The 21,791-nt window shown below is 37.2% G+C and overlaps 1 protein-coding gene across 1 annotated transcript in view; it reads right to left on the bottom strand.

The window, feature by feature from the left end:
• Window positions 1-21,791, bottom strand: part of LOC116181161 (dendritic arbor reduction protein 1-like) — a 127,102-nt gene that overhangs the window by 35,504 nt on the left and 69,807 nt on the right. The window contains exon 3 of the mRNA XM_031501440.1: window positions 11,203-11,244. Coding sequence (XP_031357300.1) covers window positions 11,203-11,241 — 39 coding nt within the window. The 5' untranslated portion in view covers window positions 11,242-11,244. The remainder of the gene's footprint in view (window positions 1-11,202; window positions 11,245-21,791) is intronic.

The following is a 21,791-nucleotide window of genomic DNA, read 5'->3' as shown; positions in this document are numbered from 1 at the left end:
TTTGCAAGGTTACGGGAAAAGTATGTAGAAGGTTTGAAACTCTGCTAGGACCCGCGCATTATGTAGGTGCGATTATAAATTAAAAAAGTCACTAAATTGGTCCACTAGAAGGGTAATTAGGTTTGAAACTCTGCTGCATTGGTTCGAATCTTCGCTAGTACGGTTCTGAACTAGGGTTTGTCAAGTAGGGTTCCTAGAAAAGTAACTAGAAAAGTGACTAGCATTGAAACTCTACTAAGACATGTGCGTTATATAGGGACGATTCTACATCACAAAGTCACTAGATTTGTCACTAGAAAAGTAACTAGGTTTGAAACCCTGATGCGTGGGTTCGAATCTTTGCTAGTACGGTTCTGAACTAGGGTTTGTCAAACGATATCGGGCGCATGAGTGATTTGATCCTTGGTGGGACATGCTCCAATGAGAGGTTCAGGTCTGCGCCAAGGTTATCGGAGTTATTTCCTGAACTAAAGCGATTTCTTTTATTGATTTGATATGAACATTCCCGTATTGGAAAGTTTAGAATTCTCCATATCGACATCACCAATACGAAGTATGGTGACCGAATAGTACTGGAAAATAGTGACTTTTTGGGTTAGATCAGGATACCAGAGCATTATTGTCAAACGTCCTCTCAGACTGTTTTCCTGATACAGGATGCTCTTTTAAAAATCGGTGTATCAAAATTACAAGGATATGACAGACATATTGTCACGTACTATGCTCTCCTGATTGGAAATTTTATTTAAAGAATAGTGTGAAACTCCTTAGATTATCTTGTCAAACATTTTTTCATGATCAGATTCACAGCAGTGGTAGATTTTGTGTTTAATAACGTATGAACGTCACAAAAGCACAGAGAAGTGGTAGATTTTGTGTTTAATAACGTATGAACGTCACAAAAGCACAGCAGAAGTTTCCTGGTACACATATAATACACACACAAAACGTACAAATTTATTACAAAAATTGACATATTAGGATCACATGATTGTAAGGTGTAAATTAGGGGATACTGCCCTCCCATATTATCTGTTATGTACAAATTAGTTGGGAGCCTCAGAAGGACCCCCGTTAGAAAATTTATGATAGATTTAACCACACGATTATACGTAATTGGAAGTAAAATGGCAACTCCGATGTAACTCTCAACACCAAACAACTTTAAGATTAATGTAAAACAACAAATTCTGGAGACGGAATGTACAAAAGCGACTTAAATAAATTAAACTAGCAATTGTGTATCTTTGAATAGAAATAATAAATAATTTTTCGTGAGGCCGTAAATAACTTCGCGTTTTATTGTGTAAAAGTGACAAATTTTTTAAATTTAACAATCCATACTGCGAACGTCGTCATTATTTATCTTTTTCCGTGACCTCTTCCTCTTACCGAATAAATTACGCAAATTTCGCCCGTTTCAACAACAAAATCTAAGCCGCCCTGCCTACTTGACAATCAGTACCTGCCCATTTGCTTCGAGAGTTAGAAATTAGTAGTTACGGGCGATATTAACATTAACGTTCGACATGTCGCGAATTAATCAAGTCAATTCGTACATAAATTTCGTGGGTAACATTAAAAATAATTAACGGCGATTTTTCACCATTTAAAGATGGTATCGAACATGATCGGAACGAATTTGGCGTAGTTTTATGGTTCCCCGCACGCGAACTTGCAATCTAAATTCGTCTGAGTTGCAAATGGATGTTGCCTTAATGAAATTAAAATTCATTTATTCCGGAACATTATCAGTCTGGACATTCCGAGAACGAAATTCTAAGAACATCGCATTAGCTAATGAATGAGCGACCTCTTTCATTAATTTTCTTTCGTCCATCTCTCAACCCCCGCCGCCGATGTTGCCACGCTTCCCTTTTTTTCTGTGCCTCGTTTTGTTCGGTAATGTGTAACAGAATTCTTTATTTTATTAACACGTCCTCGCCGGACCGTGAGAATCGTCTTCCTGCCTCTGTTGACATAGGCTCGAGGATGCTCAAGATTATTGTGGCAGTTTTAACACGTAAGTGCGACTTATTCCTACCGTAAAAGGTTTGTTTGCTCGCTCGTCGTGTTCGTCACACGTGAAATTGATCTAACTGGTTCATGTTGGATTAAAAGTCGGATGCTTTCATATTTTATGTTAATAACTTTCACCGATCTGAGGCTGTATGTTATTGGAATGACAGCCAAACCTTAATTTCTGCCGATTCCGAAAGAATGCCATTCATTTTTTCGTAATTTGCTTTTGCCCATTCTTATTCTAGGTTCGAAAAATGTTCTGATTGAAGACCTGAGATGTCGAAAATCTGTTCGGAAGATTTAGACAGAAATTACAAAAATGGGGAAACTACGATGAAGAGATTTTGAAGACATCCTAAACTGCTTGTAGAAAGAGTGAAGAAGATCTTTTGGAGTTGACATTGCCGTTTGCGCATTCTTACTATACGTGACATGTTTTTCCTTACTAGAAGCATCTGTGCTCAAAATTTCAAATAAAATATCGTGACCGGTTAATTGACTGTGAAAATTTATCAGTGCCTGTCTGACGGCCGATAACACAATTTTACTGTCCTTTACGTCACCGATACTGCTGAATCAGAATTATTGAGAATGATGTCATGGAGCAGCGTCAGAAGCGCTCTTACCCACTAACGCCATTTTGTAGGCGGTTTTTGTAAAATTGAACAAGTATACATGGAATACACAGATTCTGTTTTTCGGGTATCTACTAAGCGGTTCGCCATACCCCAAGATCTCCGGTTCTACACCATAGATTTTTAAAAGTGTCCCTAGAGCTGAACGATTTGACAGAGAATGTAGGTACGGGGGACTAGGGGGTACGGGATACCCCCCAGTAAACGAATGAAATTTTTAAAAGATGCCTGATGTCATTCTGGGTACGAAAGAATTAACATCTGCTCAATGTGCTTATCTTGAAACTAATTAGCCTACGCAGCGATCAGGATTCTTATCGCCAACGACCGGAGAAAACCATGCGATACACTTTTACAAATACTATACAAACAATTCCTAACTGAATAATTCTAGCCTTTTAACACGCAATTTAAATTTATAATTACGAAAACAAAATAAACAAAACGACTACTTAAACAAAATTAACAACATTAAATAAATAATTGCGACACAAAACTTTAACCTCGAATTCAACTAATATTTTTGAGTTTTGTGTCCCATCCCTAATTAGAACCACATTCACATACAGCATGACCCATTGTTGTTGCAGGCGGTGATACCATAAAACGACCACAAGGCGTAATTTACAGAAAAATATAATAAAAAGGTCGTGAAGAGATTTTTAAAAACACACCGTTAGTTTATTGACAGTGACAACAATTTATTCCGAAACACATGAAAAAATTATAACAAAATTCCTGAAAGAAAGAAAAGGTTACAAAACTTGTTTGGGCATATTACCCCGCGCACAGACGGTCAACAATTAAAATAAGAAATTACTTAGTTTAATAATCCCAATAATCTGGCCGTACAATACTTGCGATACAAGGTGTGGCTTGATGAATAAGATAACAAATCTTCGGTGGCTGTTCGGACGATAGAAACTTTTAACTTAACCTCAAGTTTTTTTTTTAATTTTTCATATGAAATCTTTCAGATTCATCAAATTCCTTTGATTTTCAATTTTTTTTATTGATTTTTAAGGTATTTTCCGCTCCAAAAGATTCTTCTTATATTTTTCTAGGTCCATAAGATTTTCAGACTGTTCTCATTCTTTCGACTTTCATTTTCCAGTTTTCCAGATCCTTAAAATCTTTTATATCTGTAATATTCTTCAAATTCTTTAAAATTTTCGATTTCTGCGTATTCCTCGGATATTATAAATCGTTGTTTAAGATTTTTTAGTTTCATAAGTTTCTTCAGATTCTAAAAATTTGTTGAATCTTTCAGATTTTTTCAATTTTCAATTTTTTTTGGTTTCTTCAGATCCTTACAATTTTTCAGATCCAAAAGATTCTTTAAATTGTTCAAATCTTTCGGTTTCTGCGAATTCTTCCGAAATTTGGAATTCTTCATATCTTTAATGGTTTTCAGTGCCATAAGTTTCTTCATATTTTACAAATTTTTTAAATTTCTTAGATTCTTCAGATTCTTTCGATTTTCGAAATTTAGGGAAATTCTTAAAAAAATTCAAACGGTCCGAGGAGGACTTTAAGAAGCACCGGGAAAGATTCTAAAAAGAACTAAAGAAGGCTTTAAGAAAATTCTGAGGATTCTGAAGGCTCTAAAAAAGTTTCAGAAGAGCTGGGGTCCAAGAAGATTCCAAAAAAATTTTGATAATATTTTTTTAAAAAAGGTTGAAAAAATTTGCAGATCATGAAAGAGCTGTATAAAGCCTTAAGAAAATATTGTAGGGGTTCCGCAGGTTCTAAAAATTCAAAAAGTAGGTTCTAACAGGATTTTTAAAGAAATTGGAGGTGTTTGGAACCGCTCAAACTCTAAAATCCGTGGAATGTAGAAATCTGCGAAATCCTCGAATTTAAATAATCTCAAAACATAAACTGCCCGGTTTTAGGGCTCTAGAATGTCAAAAACCTGCTGCACCTTCAGTCTAAAAGATCTACTGAACCTACTGCGGCTGGTATGTACATGAGTTTTAAATTCTTCAGGACCTTACAATCTTTAAATACCATACTTACATCGATTTTCAACATTTTTCCAGTTTTCCAGATTCTTAAAATCTTCTATATCTGTAATATTCTTCAGATTCTAAAAATTTTTTGAATCTTTCATTTTCTTTTAATTTTCAAATTTTTTTGGTTTCTTCAGATCCTTAAAATTTTTCAGATCCAAAAGATTCTTTAAATTGTTCGAATCTTTCGGTTTCTGCGAATTCTTCCGAAATTTGGAATTCTTTATATTTTTCAGCGCCATATGTTTCTTCATATTTTATAAATTTTTTGAATTTCTTAGATTCTTCAGATTCTTTGGATTTTATAAATTTAGGGAAATTCTTAAAAAAATTCAAACAGAGGAGGACTCTAAGAAGCACCGGGGAAGAGTCTAAAAAGAGCTAAAGAAGGCTTTAAGATTCTGAGAATTCTGAAGATTCTAAAAAAGTTTCAAAAGAGGGCTCCAAGAAGATTCCAAAAAAATTTGAAGAATATTTTTAAAAAAAGCTGAAAAGGGCTTTAAGAAAATGTCAAAGATTCTACAGATTCCAGAAACCACCTGAAGATCTTCTATATTTTTAGAATCTCTGTCAGTTCCCATAGAAATAACGATCTGCCCTTGGACCTTACAGGATCTTGCAATAATGGTCAGCTCAATAAAATAATAGCGACGTATGTCTGCCTACAATTGAAGTATTGACATAGGTATTTCTACTTCATTATATTGCAACAGTTATTATTGTTGCACGTTCGCTTTTTAATTTATAAGATTCATTTATTAATTCATATCTATTATATTACAAGAAGTACTGACATTTTAACGACAAAGATTTATTATTAAGTAACGTAACAAGGTCAACGTTATAGATGCGTGCACCAATGCAATTTACACTTCAATTAGATAATTGAATTAGTGAAATTTCTTGGGTCATGAAGCCCGTTTCTTGGACCAGAAAGGTCAACTTTTGGTTACCCCTGCGAATGACAATAATAAAGTCGTCTTTCGTGTATCTAATCCGAAACAAAGCATTTCGTCCCCACAAAATATCCCCCTGCGATATTTAATCTTTCACCCCCAAAACGCGCGCGTCGCATGTAGTTGTCAAGTTAAGGGAGGCCGCCGGAATTATGTAAGGTGAAAGGCGCGGGGGGCGGTCGGCGGTGGTGTTTAAATAGGGCTAATGTGAGACACGCGTGCGGTAATTTGGTAATGGGGTTGTTATGAAGTTCGACCACGCTTGGGGAAGAGTTACGATCTAATTATTGTAATTGCGCCTCGTAACCGCCGCGGGGTGAAAAAAGTGCGCGATCACGTTACCTGCACGAAAAAGAAATTCGACAGTGTTTTTTTTTAAATAAACAACGTACGGGTAGTTAATTAAGCGATGTCGATTAAACAAACAATGCAGAATAATTTCCGGCAATTACTAAATTAAACAAACTTCTCTCTTCTTTTTTCACCTAACCCCATTCCTAATAGTACACTAACCCTTTCTAATTAACTGCAGGTTAAATTATTATAAATCTTAACTTGCAGGACCAAGCAAAGCCGTTGCCGGGGTGTCGAGTTTTTCCGACTTTCCGGATTTTTGCGTGAGATGGACAATCCCAAATCTGTGGCTTTTATTCGATCAATCGACGTTAGAAGGTGGATATGATCCCTTAATTATTAGTGTTTTTCCTTCAAGGTCTTTTCGATGTTTATCCAAAATATCCGTCTCTAGAATATCTTTTTTTTGCTATTTTAAAGCTTCTTTCCGAATTTTCTAGAATATCCAGTATCCTTTTGCAGCCTTTTTTGGAATATTCTCAAACTTTTTTTATAACCCTCGCTTCGAACTTTTTTAGAATCTGCGGAACCTTTAGAAACTTTTTAAAGCATTCCTAAACTCCAGTGTTTTTTTTTTAATTCTCTTAGGTCCATCTTTTCACACGATATTAATTCTGTTTGGGTTAAAACTTCCGCTATTGTTCGTATTTATCGTAATAGTTTCTAAACGGTAAATTATTCCTTGTGAATGAGGGTCACTAAAAAAACTTTCGTTCGTGCTTTTTTACGCATTTGTTTTACTCGACTTCGCTACTGTAGGCGCCCGCAATTTTTTACACTACGGGTTATTGGAGTTCACCCAGAAAATGGAGGAAATTCAACGGCAAGCGCTAGATTTTGTGATCTTAAAAACGTAATTTCAATGACATGAGAACTCGTGGCATCTCCTTACGCTTCTGTTATCTCATTATACGAAACGAAAATAAAAATCGTTGAGGCACGGCAAACAGTCTGTAAATAAATCCAACGTACGTTCTTGCTTTTCTGCGAGCCTGATACAACAATCATTAAAAACTACGCATCAGAATGCCATAGGGCCAGATCCTTACGAAGAAGTCTTCTAACGAGAGTTGTACCTAATAATAAAATCTAACAATATTGTCTATCCTCTTCATGCAATTAAGCAGACTATAGCACAAGAAGGTGCACCATATACAAAATATGACCTAGAAGAAGGTTGCAACAGGAGGTTATAATAGAACAGATGGTATCTGAAATCAAATCATACTACACCATCCTGGGCTTCTGTTAACTGGGGAAATTTTTTAATGAGAGGTTTGTTAACAGGACGACAGAATACACGAAGAGGTACCTGGAAGTTCAATTATAAGGCTCCCTTCCGCTTTTGTGATCCTAATGTAAGGCATTTTTAAACGGTAGCTTGGTGTGCACCTGGAGAGGGCGCTTCTTTTTGTTTATAAACTCCATTTTTATCCCAGAAGGCCTGTTTCGGGAGAACAGAATACACGAGAAGTTGCCTTTCAATAGACTTTTCACACTTCCTTAGGTTGCTGCGATCCCGATTCAAGACATTTTCAAACAGAAGTTTGTACTTCTACGTCAGAAAGCAACTGACAACAAACTCAATACCTTCTTGCGCTCCTATGACTCTCATAAAGCAGCTTGTGAAAGACAATATTGTACTGAAATGCGCGAGGAGGTGTCTTTCAGTTAATTTGTAATCCTGCTAACCTTCTCCTTCATCGTTTGTAGCCTGTTAAATAATTTGTGAATGTGAAATGCTAATCAGGAGAACATGATACTGAAGGTAAGGCAGGGAAGCTTCTGTTGTCCCTACACAAAACATTTTCGAAAAGAAGACTGTGATAGGAGGAAATTATACAGCGCAGGGAATCTAGAAGCAAATCATTCTACACCATTTTGGGCTTCTGTTAACTAGGGACATTTTTTAATGAGAAGTTTGTTAACAGGACGACAGAATACACGAAGAGGTACTTGGAAGTTCAATTTTAAGGAGCCCTTCCGCTTTTGTGATCCTAATGCAAAGCATTTTTAAACGGAAGGTTGGTGTGCACCTGGAGAGGACGCTTCTTTTTGTTTATAAAATCCATTTTTATCCCAGATGGTCTGTTGCAGGAGAACAGAATACACGAGTAGTTGCCTTTCAATACACTTTCACACTTCCTTAGGTTGCTGCGATCCCGATTCAAGACATTTTCAAACAGAAGTATGTACTTCTACCTCAGAAAGGAACTGACAACAAACTCAATACCTTCTTGCGCTCCTAAGACCCTCATAAAGCAGCTTGTGAAAGACAAATTTGTACTGAAACGCGCGAGGAGGTGTCTTTCAGTTAATTTGTAATCCTGCTAACCTTCTCCTTCATCGTTTGTAGCCTGTTAAATAATTTGTGAATGTGAAATACTAATCAGGAGAACATGATACTGAAGGTAAGGCAGGGAAGCTTCTGTTGTTCCTACACAAAACATTTTCGAAAAGAAGACTGTGATAGGTGGGAATTATATAGCGCAAAGAATCTAGAAGCAAATCATTCTACACCATTTTGGGCTTCTGTTAACTAGGGACATTTTTTAATGAGAAGTTTGTTAACAGGACGACAGAATACACGTAGAGGTACCTGGAAGTTCAATTTTAAGGAGCTCTTCCGCTTTTGTGATCCTAATGCAAAGCATTTTTAAACGGCAGGTTGGTGTGCACCTAGAGAGGGCGCTTCTTTTTGTTTATAAACTCCATTTTTATCCCAGATGACCTGTTTCGTGAGAACAGAATACACGAGAAGTTGCCTTTCAATAGACTTTCACACTTCCTTAGGTTGCTGCGATCCCGATTCAAGACATTTTCAAACAGAAGTTTGTACTTCTACCTCAGAAAGGAACTGACAACAAACTCAATACCTTCTTGCGCTCCTAAGACCCTCATAAAACAGCTTGTGAAAGACAAATTTGTACTGAAACGCGCGAGGAGGTGTCTTTCAGTTAATTTGTAATCCTGCTAACGTTCTCCTTCATCGTTTGAAGCCTGTTAAATAATTTGTGAATGTGAAATACTAATCAGGAGAACATGATACTGAAGGTAAGGAAGTTCAATTTTAAGACCCCCTTCCACTTTTTTGGTCCTAATACACGCCATTTTTAAACGGAAGGTTGGTCTTGTTGAAGGGTACGAATCTGGATAGGGCGCTTTTTTTTACTATAAAATCAATTTTTATCCCAGATGGCCTGTATCAGGAGAATAGAATACACGAAAATTTGCCTGTCAATAGACTTTCACACTTCCTTTCGCACAAAAATAAAAACCACCCTACGATGAATTACAGGTGACCGACTTAACTTCACTGACCGCCTCGCCCTATCTGTTTCTCGGTTTGGCGGGATTTCTCTTGCGGTTCCATCCTGTGGTAATCTGCACTCTGCAGGTTCAATTTGAAAGCTGTCACAGTTCCCTACGGACAATTGTGGCCTTGTTTTCTTCTTTTAAGTGGTTTGTGACATTTAGAAATGTCAAAATATTTAAATCCTAGCTGACGTGACGTATATGGCGAGATTTTATAACATGAGAACGTTGGTATTTCGAAAGTGTGTCTTAAAATTTCGATTAATTGTCACATTTTAAAATCAATTTGGGAATTCGTTATTAGCCCGACGTAAATTAGACACTCGAAATGCTTTTAGCACTTCATCCGATAATTGTACGGTGTTAAATGGGTCCAGAACATCCCATTCTCAACTTGTCTTAGCCTTTTTCGAGCAAATTTGCACAAAGTTAATCGGCAAAGTTAATTGTTTTAGCCGAGCGTGCGGCTCGCTCAATGGACGAGCTTTTTAAGTTGGCAGCCAAGTAAACGCATTAATTAAATGAGCAAATGGCTTCCTTTGAAATAAATATAATAATTTGCGCTAATATGGAAGCGTAACAAATTAATATTGCCGATGGTTAGCGTTTCTTATACGCGAGTTATTATTAACAATAATTCCTCTTACCATAAGCGGTTTGGCTTTCACTGACATTGCAATAAGGAATTATTAATTGGCCGTAGCAAAAAAAAAATACGCACACAACACCGAACAACTTTCATCTACTTAAGATTGAGCATTGACATCTTTAGATTGCAACAGAACTGTGCAATATTTTTACGGCGATAATTAATTAACGTTATATTCCAGAAAGTATGTGGAATGCAAGTTTGTATCAATGTTATACGTAAATTTATTAGTTGCACTCAGTTTCTCCGACGCTCTTACAAGTCCCTTATTGGCAATAATTGTAGCCATTAGTATCACAAATTTTAACGTTTAAGTTGCTTGATTTTCACAATAGGGGTAAATAAGAGAAATGGCCCACAAAATAATGATAACACGATTTATCAGTATATTCTCCTGGTATAAAATTCTTTATATCATGTGTACTTATTTCACGTTGGACATGGCTATTCAGATTAGGTTAGGTCAGGTTAGGTCAGGTTAGGGCAGATTAGGGCAGGTTAGGTCAGGTTAGGGTTTACATAGGTCAGGATAGAGCAGATTTGGGCAAGTGCTTTCCAATGATATTGTTTCTTTGGGTTCTTTAAATTCATTTATTACTCAAATCATTCAGTTTCTTCAGGTTCTTCGACTGTTTTAGATTCTTGAAACTTTCTTCAAATTTAAATTCTCAGAATCCGCCATTTGCTGGTGTTAATCTCATGCTTCAATACTCAATTCTGGATTCTGGATATTTCCTGATTTTAAGTTTTGTTTTTCTCTTCCTATTTATGCTTCTTTGCAGCTTTTAGACTTCTTCTATTCGGGTTCTGAAGAGCTAAACACTTAGGATCCTTTGGTAGGCCTTAAGGGTAACATTAAGAGTTTAATATACTATAGCAGGTCATTAAACATGTTTATACATCTTTAGACCTGTGAGAGATTTTAGAAGTCCACTCCAAGAACCTCTAAGGGTCGTCGATTTGAGATTTAAAGAGATTTTGTGTCTTTGGGGGTTTTTAAGAGACTTAAAGGGTTTCCAAGAGTTTTTAAATGTCCCCAAACGTCTTCAGAAGCGTTCAAGAGATTATTAGTCTTTATGAACCTTGGTCCATAAAAGCCTTTAAAAGTCGAACCTCGATGGGACCCTTAAGGAGCTTTTACGAGCCCTGAAGGACCTTTAAGCTTTAAGAGACTATATTTCAGTGTTTCAGTGACCGTTCCGTTACGTAACAAATTACTGTGAAGCAAATCGATACTTTTAGAGTTAAGTAAACAATACCTTGTACGTCGAGAAGGTGGAAACGCAATGAATCTTCATTACCTGAAACAAAAAGAAGGGAATTATTACAAAATAACATTCATAAAGCATATATAGACATAGGTTTCATGTCGAAGATCGTGATTTCTGTTGCCTACGCGAAGACATAATGCCCCCGGCTTCGGCGTGGGCCTTTCAGCCGGTGACCTTACGCAAAAAGGGCGCCCAGTTTTTCAAATTACCCCCGGGTAATTAAAATGTAACGTGAAAAAAAAACGTTTACAAGTACGCCCGCAATAAATAGTTTTGGGAACGCAGATTACCCGCAATTATTCCTTCATTTTATGAATCTAAATTGATGCAATTCTCGTTGGTATTATGTAATTTAAACAGGTAGTTGCAATTATGGCTAATATAACATTTGTGTGAACGTTTTTCGGAATTTCGGGTTATTGCGGTAATTCCTCGTCGAGAAACCGTTGGGTGTATTAAAAAAATCGCGGTGTGAATAGAATTTTACGTGTGCCTTCTGCCGATTCGTTGTCTGGTCTGAAAATTGAGACCTCAATTTTAGGACGAATAGCCCAAATTTAATGAGAATCGAGAGGTGAAGGCATTTTCTACTGTATGATGCTTGTCTGATATCATAATACGATCTAATGATCAAAGCCTAAAGTAATCTAGAAAGGTCACTAATGGAGACCCTTACAGACTACTAAAACCTCTCAATGACGCATGAAATCCCAAAAAAAGTTATTAAGGCATGTATAGGGTTCTAAAAGTCCATTGGAGAAATTTTAAAATTCTTATTGGTAAAAGCTTAGGTACCTACATTGTAAAGGGAAAAGAAGATTTCAAGGACTGTATAGGACCTTTGATGTCATTTGGGGTCTCTTGAAAACGTTTCAAGGCCCAGATCCGTTTACAAATTTGTAAAGAGTTTTAAAACATTAATAGACTCTTGGGCTTTTCCCTTATAAGAACCCTAAAAGGCTCAAGACAATTCCGTAAATGTTCTTTAAAACGTATTTACGAATTTTTGGTTTCTTTTATCTATTCTCAGAGGTTCTTAGATTCTCTTAAAAATCCTTTGATAAAATAAGAAGACCTTTAATATCATAAAGAGTATGGGGACATTACATAGCAGTAAATATTACTAACAGCTCTTAAGGGTTATTGAAAACCAGTTGAATTTTCCTTTTACCAGGGAGGGGAGGAGGGGAGGTCCATGTCCCTCAGACCCCACAACACAGTGTTGCATTTTTACCCAAAACCGTCTGCGTGATCATTATCGTACCACTTTTCGGTAAAACATGAGGTAAAACACCTTCTAACGAAGCACCGGGGGGGGGGGGGGGGCTCGTAGGGGTATGAATTACATCCCAGCGAATACACCCCTCGACCCGGCATACGAAGATTTTATTTATATGAGTATACGAGTGGTCTCAGAGTGATAATGATGATTGCAGGGATAGGGTCATTGAATCTTCGTTTACTGGGGGGTATTCCATACCCCCCAGACTCCCCGGTGTTGCATTTGCCCCCAAAATCGTGTGCTCAATCATTCTCATTACAGTTTTTAGTAAAACACCATCGAACGTAGTTCCGGGGGGTCTGGGGGGTATGGAATACCCCCCAACCAATATCATTGCAGGGATAGGATCATTGAATTTTCGTACCACTTTTCGGTAAAACATGAGGTAAAACACCTTCTAACGAAGCACCGGGGGGGGGGGGGGCTCGTAGGGGTATGAATTACATCCCAGCGAATACACCCCTCGACCCGGCATACGAAGATTTTATTTATATGAGTATACGAGTGGTCTCAGAGTGATAATGATGATTGCAGGGATAGGGTCATTGAATCTTCGTTTACTGGGGGGTATTCCATACCCCCCAGACTCCCCGGTGTTGCATTTGCCCCCAAAATCGTGTGCTCAATCATTCTCATTACAGTTTTTAGTAAAACACCATCGAACGTAGTTCCGGGGGGTCTGGGGGGTATGGAATACCCCCCAACCAATATCATTGCAGGGATAGGATCATTGAATTTTCGTTTATGGGGGGTATTCCATTACCCCCGCTCCCCGTGTTGATTTGCCCCAAAATCGTGTGCTCAATCATTCTCATTTACAGTTTTTTAGTAAAAGACCATCGAACGTAGCTCCGGGGGGTCTGGGGGGTATGGAATACCCCCCAGCCAATATCATTGCAGGGATAGGATCATTGAATTTTCGTCTACTGGGGGGTATGGAATACCCCCGGTGTTGCATATGCCCCCAAAATCGTCTGCTCAATCATTCTCATTACAGTTTTTAGTAAAACACCATCGAACGTAGTTCCGGGGGGTCTGGGGGGTATGGAATACCCCCCAACCAATATCATTGCAGGGATAGGATCATTGAATTTTCGTTTCGTTTACTTTAGTAAAAGACCATCGAACGTAGCTCCGGGGGGTCTGGGGGGTATGGAATACCCCCCAGCCAATATCATTGCAGGGATAGGATCATTGAATTTTCGTCTACTGGGGGGTATGGAATACCCCCGGTGTTGCATATGCCCCCAAAATCGTCTGCTCAATCATTCTCATTACAGTTTTTAGTAAAACACCATCGATCGTAGTTCCGGGGGGTCTGGGGGGTATGGACCCCGGTACCCGGTGTTGCATTTGCCACCAAAATCGTCTGCCTCATCATTCTCATTATAGTTTTTAGTAAAACGCCATCGAACGTAGCTCCGGGGGGTCTGGGGAGTATGGAATACCCCCCAGCCAATATGATTGCAGGGATAGGGTCATTTATTTTCGTTTACTGGGGGGTATTCCATACCCCCCAGACTCTCCGGTGTTGCATTTGCCTTCTGCCTAATCATTCTCATTACAGTTTTTAACGACATCGAACGTAGCACCGGGGGGTTTTGGGGGTATGGAATACCCCCCAGCTCCATACCCCCCAGCCAATATACCCCAGCATACGAAGACTTCATTTACATAAGTATACGAATAATCTCATAGTGTAATGATGATTTCAGAGTTAGGGTCGTTGAATTTTCGTTTACTGGGGGGGTACTCCTAGGGGTAAAGAATCTTTTGAATCTGAAAAAATTAAAGGTTCTGAAGAATCAAAAAAAATTCTAAAAATCCCAAGAATTTGAAAAATCTGAAAAATTCAAATAATTTGGAGAAAATGAAAATTTCGGAGAATTTCAAGAAACTTATAGATCTGAAAAATTTTAAGCATCTGAGGAATCAACAAACTTAAAAAAAACACATTTGAAGAGTCTGAAGAAATTTATGGATCTGTAAAACATTAATGATTTGAAAAATCTGAAATATCGACTAATTTTCGGAAACTGAAAAATTTAAAGTATTTAAAAATCAGGAATATGAAACATTTTTGTAAGGACCTCAATAATAAGGAAAAATTTGAAAATCAAAAAATTTGAAGAATCTATACCTATTTATAAAACTGAAAGATTAACGATTTAAATTTGAAATATTGGAACAATTTTTGAAGCATCTTTTAGATCTCAAAAATTTGAAAGATTTACGGAATAAAAAATTTGAATGAGGAATCTGAAAGATCAGAAATATTTGTACCATCTAAAGAAACTTATGGAACTGAAGAACATTTAAGCTTTGATGAATTTGGTATATTGGAATAATTTGCAGGAAACCGAAATATTCAAAGAATCTTAGACATTTAAATGATTTAAAGGGCGTGAAGAATTTATTGGGAAAGTTAAAAAAACTGGGAGGAATATTTTCAGATATTTGTGGAATTTAATGAAGAATCTGAAATATTTGAAGAAACTGAAACATTCAATGAATTTGAAGAATCTTTGGGATCTGAAGAATTTTACAAATCCGAATAAAAAAAATTTTAAAAGAATTTGAAGAATAGGAAAAATAAAAAAAATGTGTGAAATCTGAAGAATATTAAAAATTCTAAGAATCTTATGTACCTGGAAAATATTAAAGATTTGAAGAATTTGGTATATCAGAATAATTTATGAAAGAAAAATATTAATGATTTGAAGAATCTAAAACATCGGAAGATATTGCAGAAACCGAAACTCAGAAATTTTAAAGGGCTGTATGGATCGGAAAAATTGTAAGGATTTGAAGAATCGAAAAAATTTGGAAAATCAAAAAAATTTGAAGGATGTGAAGAATTTTGAGGAACTAAAAAATATTAAACATTTGAAGAATGGGAAAACTCGAAGCAGCAAATAGCAATGTGCAAGATCTGAAAAAATTGAAAATTTCCCCTTACAGGAATGGATAACAAAGGTCTCTCTTTCTGCGAAGGGTAATCTATTTTGTATATTTACTTCAACATGAGATCCGATTGAGGCCCGTCAAGCCGCGAGTGCAATAAGATGATTTAGATCTAAATTGGAAGCATAAATAAATTTAACGACGCTCTCCGGATCAGAACAAACGTTATGCATTTCTGATGAGTGTCCCACAGTTTTACGTGAACAGGTGCTTACGAGAACAGAAATTCATTTCGTAGATCGCATTACGATAGATCTTCGGCCGATAGATGGACGCATAAATTAAATAACGCCAACAAAAATTCTATATAGATATATATTTATGTTTATTAGCGACTCCTTAACATTATGTAAATGCAACGTATTGTACGCGTCTTGTAAACCCAACACAAAACACCTAATTTAATTCGATCTGATAAAACGCAACAAATCCCAATAGCTCCCGGATTGAAGAATCAAAAGGTATTAACTGTAATCTGATGGTACGCGTCCAGAATCTCAGAAGGTGGTTGATTGGACCATACATCCTCTGCGCGAAATTATGTACACAGTGCCCACTTTCGGATTAAGAAGATTTCAGGTTGCCCGTAAATCATTCCTTAAATGAAAGCACACCCGCTCGGTCGATGTGGGTCACATACGAGCGACTGACCCATACCCTAAAGCAGTACAATGCGAAAATTCGATCTTTGTTTAAAAGTTAATGAGATCGCTCTCGGTGTAACGAGATTAAAAAAAGAAATTGATCTTTTGGCTCGATTTAGAAAGTTTGCAGGTGTACGAGAAGGAGCTTTGCCGCTACCGCCCACCTTATGCAAATTTGGAGTACAAATTTGAATTTATTGATGGTAAAATTATGGGTTCAACTAATTCGGCGGTGTCAATAAATATTTCGTATAACGATCTACCGAGACACCTTCAGTCGGAATTTCTTCGAAGAAAGTCTTCTATTCGGTTTGTTTGTTCTTTTCTCCGTGAAGAAACAGTCACAGGAATGAAAAACAATTGTAACGACATTAGTTATTACACCTAATGCCTCGGATACCCCGAACAAGAGGCGAGTTATCTATTTCAGGGGTGGAATTCTGCTAACAAGAACTCTTCGGTTTAAAATCTATGCGCAATTTGAATTGCGCTTCATCCTGCTTAGATATCCTTGTTTTTAACGTTGACTGCAACCAACTTGGATTAATTAACGTCAAGATTTTTGACTAATCCCACTTGGCATTGAATTAATTACTTCATACCAAAATTTTGGCACATATGTTGCTTTGTTTTGTTATAATGTTAATTAACATTATGCTCCTTGCGCTATTTGAACCGGTTAAAAATCAATATTAATATTTATCAGGCGGGCAGAAAGAAAGACTCAGGCTCTGGAATATTCCCTAGCAAAAGCAATCCCGATAATTCATTTTCTATCACTTCTAGCATTCTCATGGTAGTCTTCAGGAAAAGTTAATCAATCAAATCTTCGAAGATACTGGGGGAGGGGGGGAGGGGTTCCATACCCCCCGGAACCCTCATTACAACGTTCGCCTACAAAAGCGCTCAACCTTCCAGACTTTCGTGAATTTCCGTATGAGTGGCAACAAGTCATAGTGATATAAAAAAACCTCTTCACTCATTATGTACTCCTGGTACCAGAAAAATTTTACGCGACTTTGTCAACAAATAACAGGTGTACCTATTAGGGACAGAAAGACCTCCTCGTGTATTAAAATCTCCTGATACAGAATTGGAAAAAGTTTGATGCGAAATAAAGCTTTGAAATAATTCTCATAGTGATAGAAATAGACCTTTTCGCTCATTATGTACTCCTGGTAGCCAGAAAAATTTAACGTGACTATGCCAACAAATAACAGGTGTATTGGGGATAGAAAGACCTCCTCGTGTATTATAATCTCCTGATACAGAATTGGAAAATGTTTAATGCGAAATAAATAATTCTCACAGTGATAGAAAAAGACCTCTTCGCTCATTATGTACTCCTGGTAGCCAGAAAAATTTTACATAACTTTGTCAACAAGTAACAGGTGTATTAGGGACAGAAAGACCTCTTCATGTATTATAATCTCTTGATACAGAATTGGAAAATGTTTAATGCGAAATAAAGCTTTGAAATAATTCTCATAGTGATATAAAAAGATCCCTTCGCCCATTATGTGCTCCTGGTAACCAGAAGAATTTTACAATAGTCTGCAAACATATGCCACGGGTATTAGGAACAGAAAGACCTCCTCGTGTATTATATTCTCCTGATACAGAATTGGAAAAACTTTAATTCGAAATAAAGCTTCGAAATAATTCTCATAGTGATAGAAAATACATCTTCGCGCATTATGTTCTAGTAGCAAGAAAAATTTAACGTAACTTTGTCAACAAATAACAGGTGTATTAGCGACAGAAAGAACTCCTCGTGAATCTCCTGATACAGAATTGGAAAAGTTTTATTCGAAATAAATAATTCTCATAGCAACACTAATCATTTTTGGGGAGAAAGTATTATCGGGGGGTCTGGGGGATATGGAAAGAAATACTTGGGGTGTGCAACAACCCTCAGCAAAAGAGGGCTCCATAGTTATTCTCTCTCTATTACTCCAGGCATTCTTGTGGAAGTTTTCCCCCCAGACCCCCCCGGTACAACGTTCGCCTACAGAAGCGCTCAACCTTAACAAATCTTGTGAATTTCCGTATGAGTGGCAATAATTTTTTGGGAAAAAGTATTACCGAGGGGTGTGGGGAGTATGGAATACCCCCCAGCAGAAAGAAATACTTGGGGTCTGGAACATCGCCCAGCAAAGGAGGGCTCGATAGTGGTAGTTTTTGGGAAAAGGTAATTTCGAATCTACGAGGGGGGGGGATATTCCTTACCCCCAGACCCTTCGGTACTACGTTTTCCCACAAAATCGCTAAGCCTGCAAGACTTTCATCAATCAACGTGAGAACACTAACCATTTTTGGGGAGAATATAAACCGGGGGGTCTGGGGAGTAGAAGGGGCAGAAAGAAAAGCTCAGGATCTGGCATATAACCTAGAAAAAAAAGAGAGCACGATAATTATTCTTTCTCTAGCACTCTCGTTGTAGTTCTTGGAAAAAGGGAATCGAATCATCGAATATACTGGGGGTGGGAGGTATTCCATACCCCCCCAGACACTCCAGTACTACATTCTCTCTCAAAATTGCTCAGCCTTCAAGACTTCCATCAATCACCGTGAGAGCACTAACCATTTTTGGGGAGGATGTAAACCGGGGGGTCTGGGGAGTAGAAGGAACAGAAAAAAAGCTCAGGATCTGGCATATAACCCAGAAAAAAAAGAGGGCACGATAATTACTCTTTCTCTATTATCTCTAGCACTCTCGTGGTAGTTCTTGGAAAAAGGTAATCGAATCATCGAATATACTTGGGGCGGGGGGACGTATTCCATACCCCCCAGACACATCGGTACTACATTTTCTCACAAAATCGCTCAGCCTTCCAGACTTCCATCAATTACCGTGAGAACACTAACCATTTTTGGGGAGAATGTAAACCGGGGAGTGTGGGGAGTAGAAGGGGCAGAAAGAAAAGCTCAGGATCTGGCAAATAACATAGAAAAAGAGGGCACGATAATTATTCTTTCTCTATTATCTCTAGCACTCTCGTGGTAGATTTCGGAAAAAGGTAATCGAATCTTCGAATATACTGGGGGGGGGGGGATATTCCATACCCCCCAAACCCTCCGGTACTACGTTCTCTCACAAAATCACTCAGACTGCAAGACTTTCATCAATCACCGTGAAAACAATAATCATTTTTGGGGAGAATATAAACCGGGGGGTCTGGGGAGTAGAAGGGACAGAAAGAAAAGCTCAGGATGTGGCATATAACCTAGAAAAATAGGACACAATAATTATTCTTTCTCTATTATCTCTAGCACTCTCGTGGTAGTTTTTGGGAAAAGGTAATATACTAGCCCCTCCCCCCCCATATTTCAACAGTATTGTGTTGTGGCCACAAGTGTTATTCCAAAAGGTACATGGCCAGGTATATTCTAGGAATGTTCTGAACTATTTTTTTTTAAAGGAGAGAATATACCCCGCCCTTGTTATATGTACCTTTCAGGAATATCGCATATATATTATTAATTATTATATATTATTAGACTAAAGCAAGGATATTCTGCGGTTCGATACCTAATGCATTATTATTAAATATGGCACTAGTTGCCTCTTCAGAAAGCGTAAAATCGGAATACAGTCGGAAGAAGGAATATACCATAGGGGTAGTTTTCGATCAGTATGCAACCAAAGTCACATAAATGCATGAGCTATTTGTTGTAAGGCTAGTCCCTACAATTTATTTCCTCAAATTTCACTATAGGAGTTAGTTGAGCAATTAGTGAGGTCCAAGATTAGAGCCATGTGGAGCACCATTCGCAGTTTGTTACGGCGAAATTAGAGAAAAAACAATAATGAAAATCGAAAGTAGAAGCAATTTAAAATTTCGAGTGGTCCAAAATTAATCCCGCATTAGATTTCATTGTCCGTTACACAAACGCAATTTAAAACAATACGCAGACGATTTTCACTGAAAGAAGATAATGATATATTATTAAGTGTTTTCTTCTACGAAACCAACAATTGTACATTTTACGCCTACACAAATCGCGCTCTCTTGCTTATTTAACTTATTGTTATAATAATCATACACGTTGCGATTGTGTAATGCCCTTATATCAGAAAGCCTTTCATTATTTCAATCTGAATAATCTAGAAATATTGACTCGCATAAAGAAAAAGTAAATAGAAATTTATACGTCTCAGGCTTTGATTGTAATTTATGTATCTCGATATGTTCTCTTCTCTTCGATGGTAATGACTCTTTGTTTACGTCTCGACAGTAATTCCTAAATTAACGCCCCTTTTATGTGAAATTTATTTTGTTAAAAAACAGTACGAACAGGACCTACTTTCCCATTTTAGGACACTTTTTTTAAATACTGGAAGTGGTCAAGATCGACAGTACCGTGTATATGACAATGACGTTGCTGTTATTTTAATTAACAGTCAATTAGCTACCAAATTCCTAGGAAAATTTCAGAAATGTTTCGAAATTTTGGAAAATTTGAAAAAAGTGTTTCGAGTAGCTATTTTGAAAATACAACGTTTGTTTATAATCCAACTGTGAGCAAATAATATTTTAATCACATTAACATTTGCCTTCGGATAGTCTAATTTTGAGTAATCGTATTTGAACTTCAAAAAATCAAAGGAGCCATTCATTATACGAGACCAAGGAGTTTGTATCGTGTCTTTTTCAATCAATTGGAGCAGTCTCGTGGATCAAACAGTACTTCGAGTTTGGACGATGACCATTTTATTACTGCTGTTTAGTTACGATAATTATTTTTATCTGTATTCAAGACGGTACCAATTCCATTAAGGGCGTTGGACATTTTCCAAAAAAAAACTACAAGCTTTTTAGCAATGGAATAATATCCATTATCATATATTACTTTGTTGTATAGAAATTGAACCACTTGTCCTTTGTTCTAGCTGATTACAGATTATTGGCAGACAGCACCCTTCTGAATTCAGACGGCTGTGGCCTGGGTTCAAAGGTAAGAGTTTAATTTCGTCGAATCTCCGTGAGATATAGTTTAATTCACTGGTTTCTTAAGCCCCTTAAAAGACTTCAACATCTCTTTAAAGGTCTTTAGGACTTCTTGGAGGCTCTTGGGCACTTTTAAAAGATCCATTCTTAAATTCTCTTCGAGGCACCTAATGATTTTGAAAAGACCGGAAAGAAATTTTATACCCGTTAAAAGCTCTTGAAGGCTTTGCCATTTAAGGATCGTAAAGGCCCTAAAGGATATTAAGGTTGTTTAAATAAATTTCCTAAAAATTCATTAAACCACTTAAAGGCTCTTCACAAAGCAAAAAATAAAGAAGCTCTTGGGCACATTTTGAGAGTATTGATAAAACGAAGCCGAAACCTTTAAAAGAAAGTATTAAAAACTAAAAGCCCCATAAAGGTTCTAAGGCAATTTAAAGACCCTAGAGGCCCATTGGAACTGTTAGCGGCCCTTAATGGTCCTTAAAAGCTGTCAAAATGTTTTAGAGAAGGATTTATTCTCTTCCACCTTAAATAATCTCCTTATTTAAGATTTCGTAAACAAACAGCCAATCAAAACCATTTGATTAACGCCAGATTTGAAATAAACTACACACCTGTTTTCATATCGGCGATAACACGTGCTTATCTCGAAACCAATTAAACTTCACGCTACGCAATGCGATAATAAATGTTCTTATCGCAGTAGCCAGATAAGCCTAAAAGGTAGTTTTA

The sequence above is a fragment of the Photinus pyralis genome, unplaced genomic scaffold (genome assembly GCF_008802855.1).
Source record: "Photinus pyralis isolate 1611_PpyrPB1 unplaced genomic scaffold, Ppyr1.3 Ppyr1.4_LG9, whole genome shotgun sequence".
NCBI classification, from domain to species: Eukaryota; Metazoa; Arthropoda; class Insecta; order Coleoptera; family Lampyridae; genus Photinus; species Photinus pyralis.
Note: the sequence above shows the minus strand (reverse complement) of the source record. Positions and strands in the feature narration are given on the sequence as shown.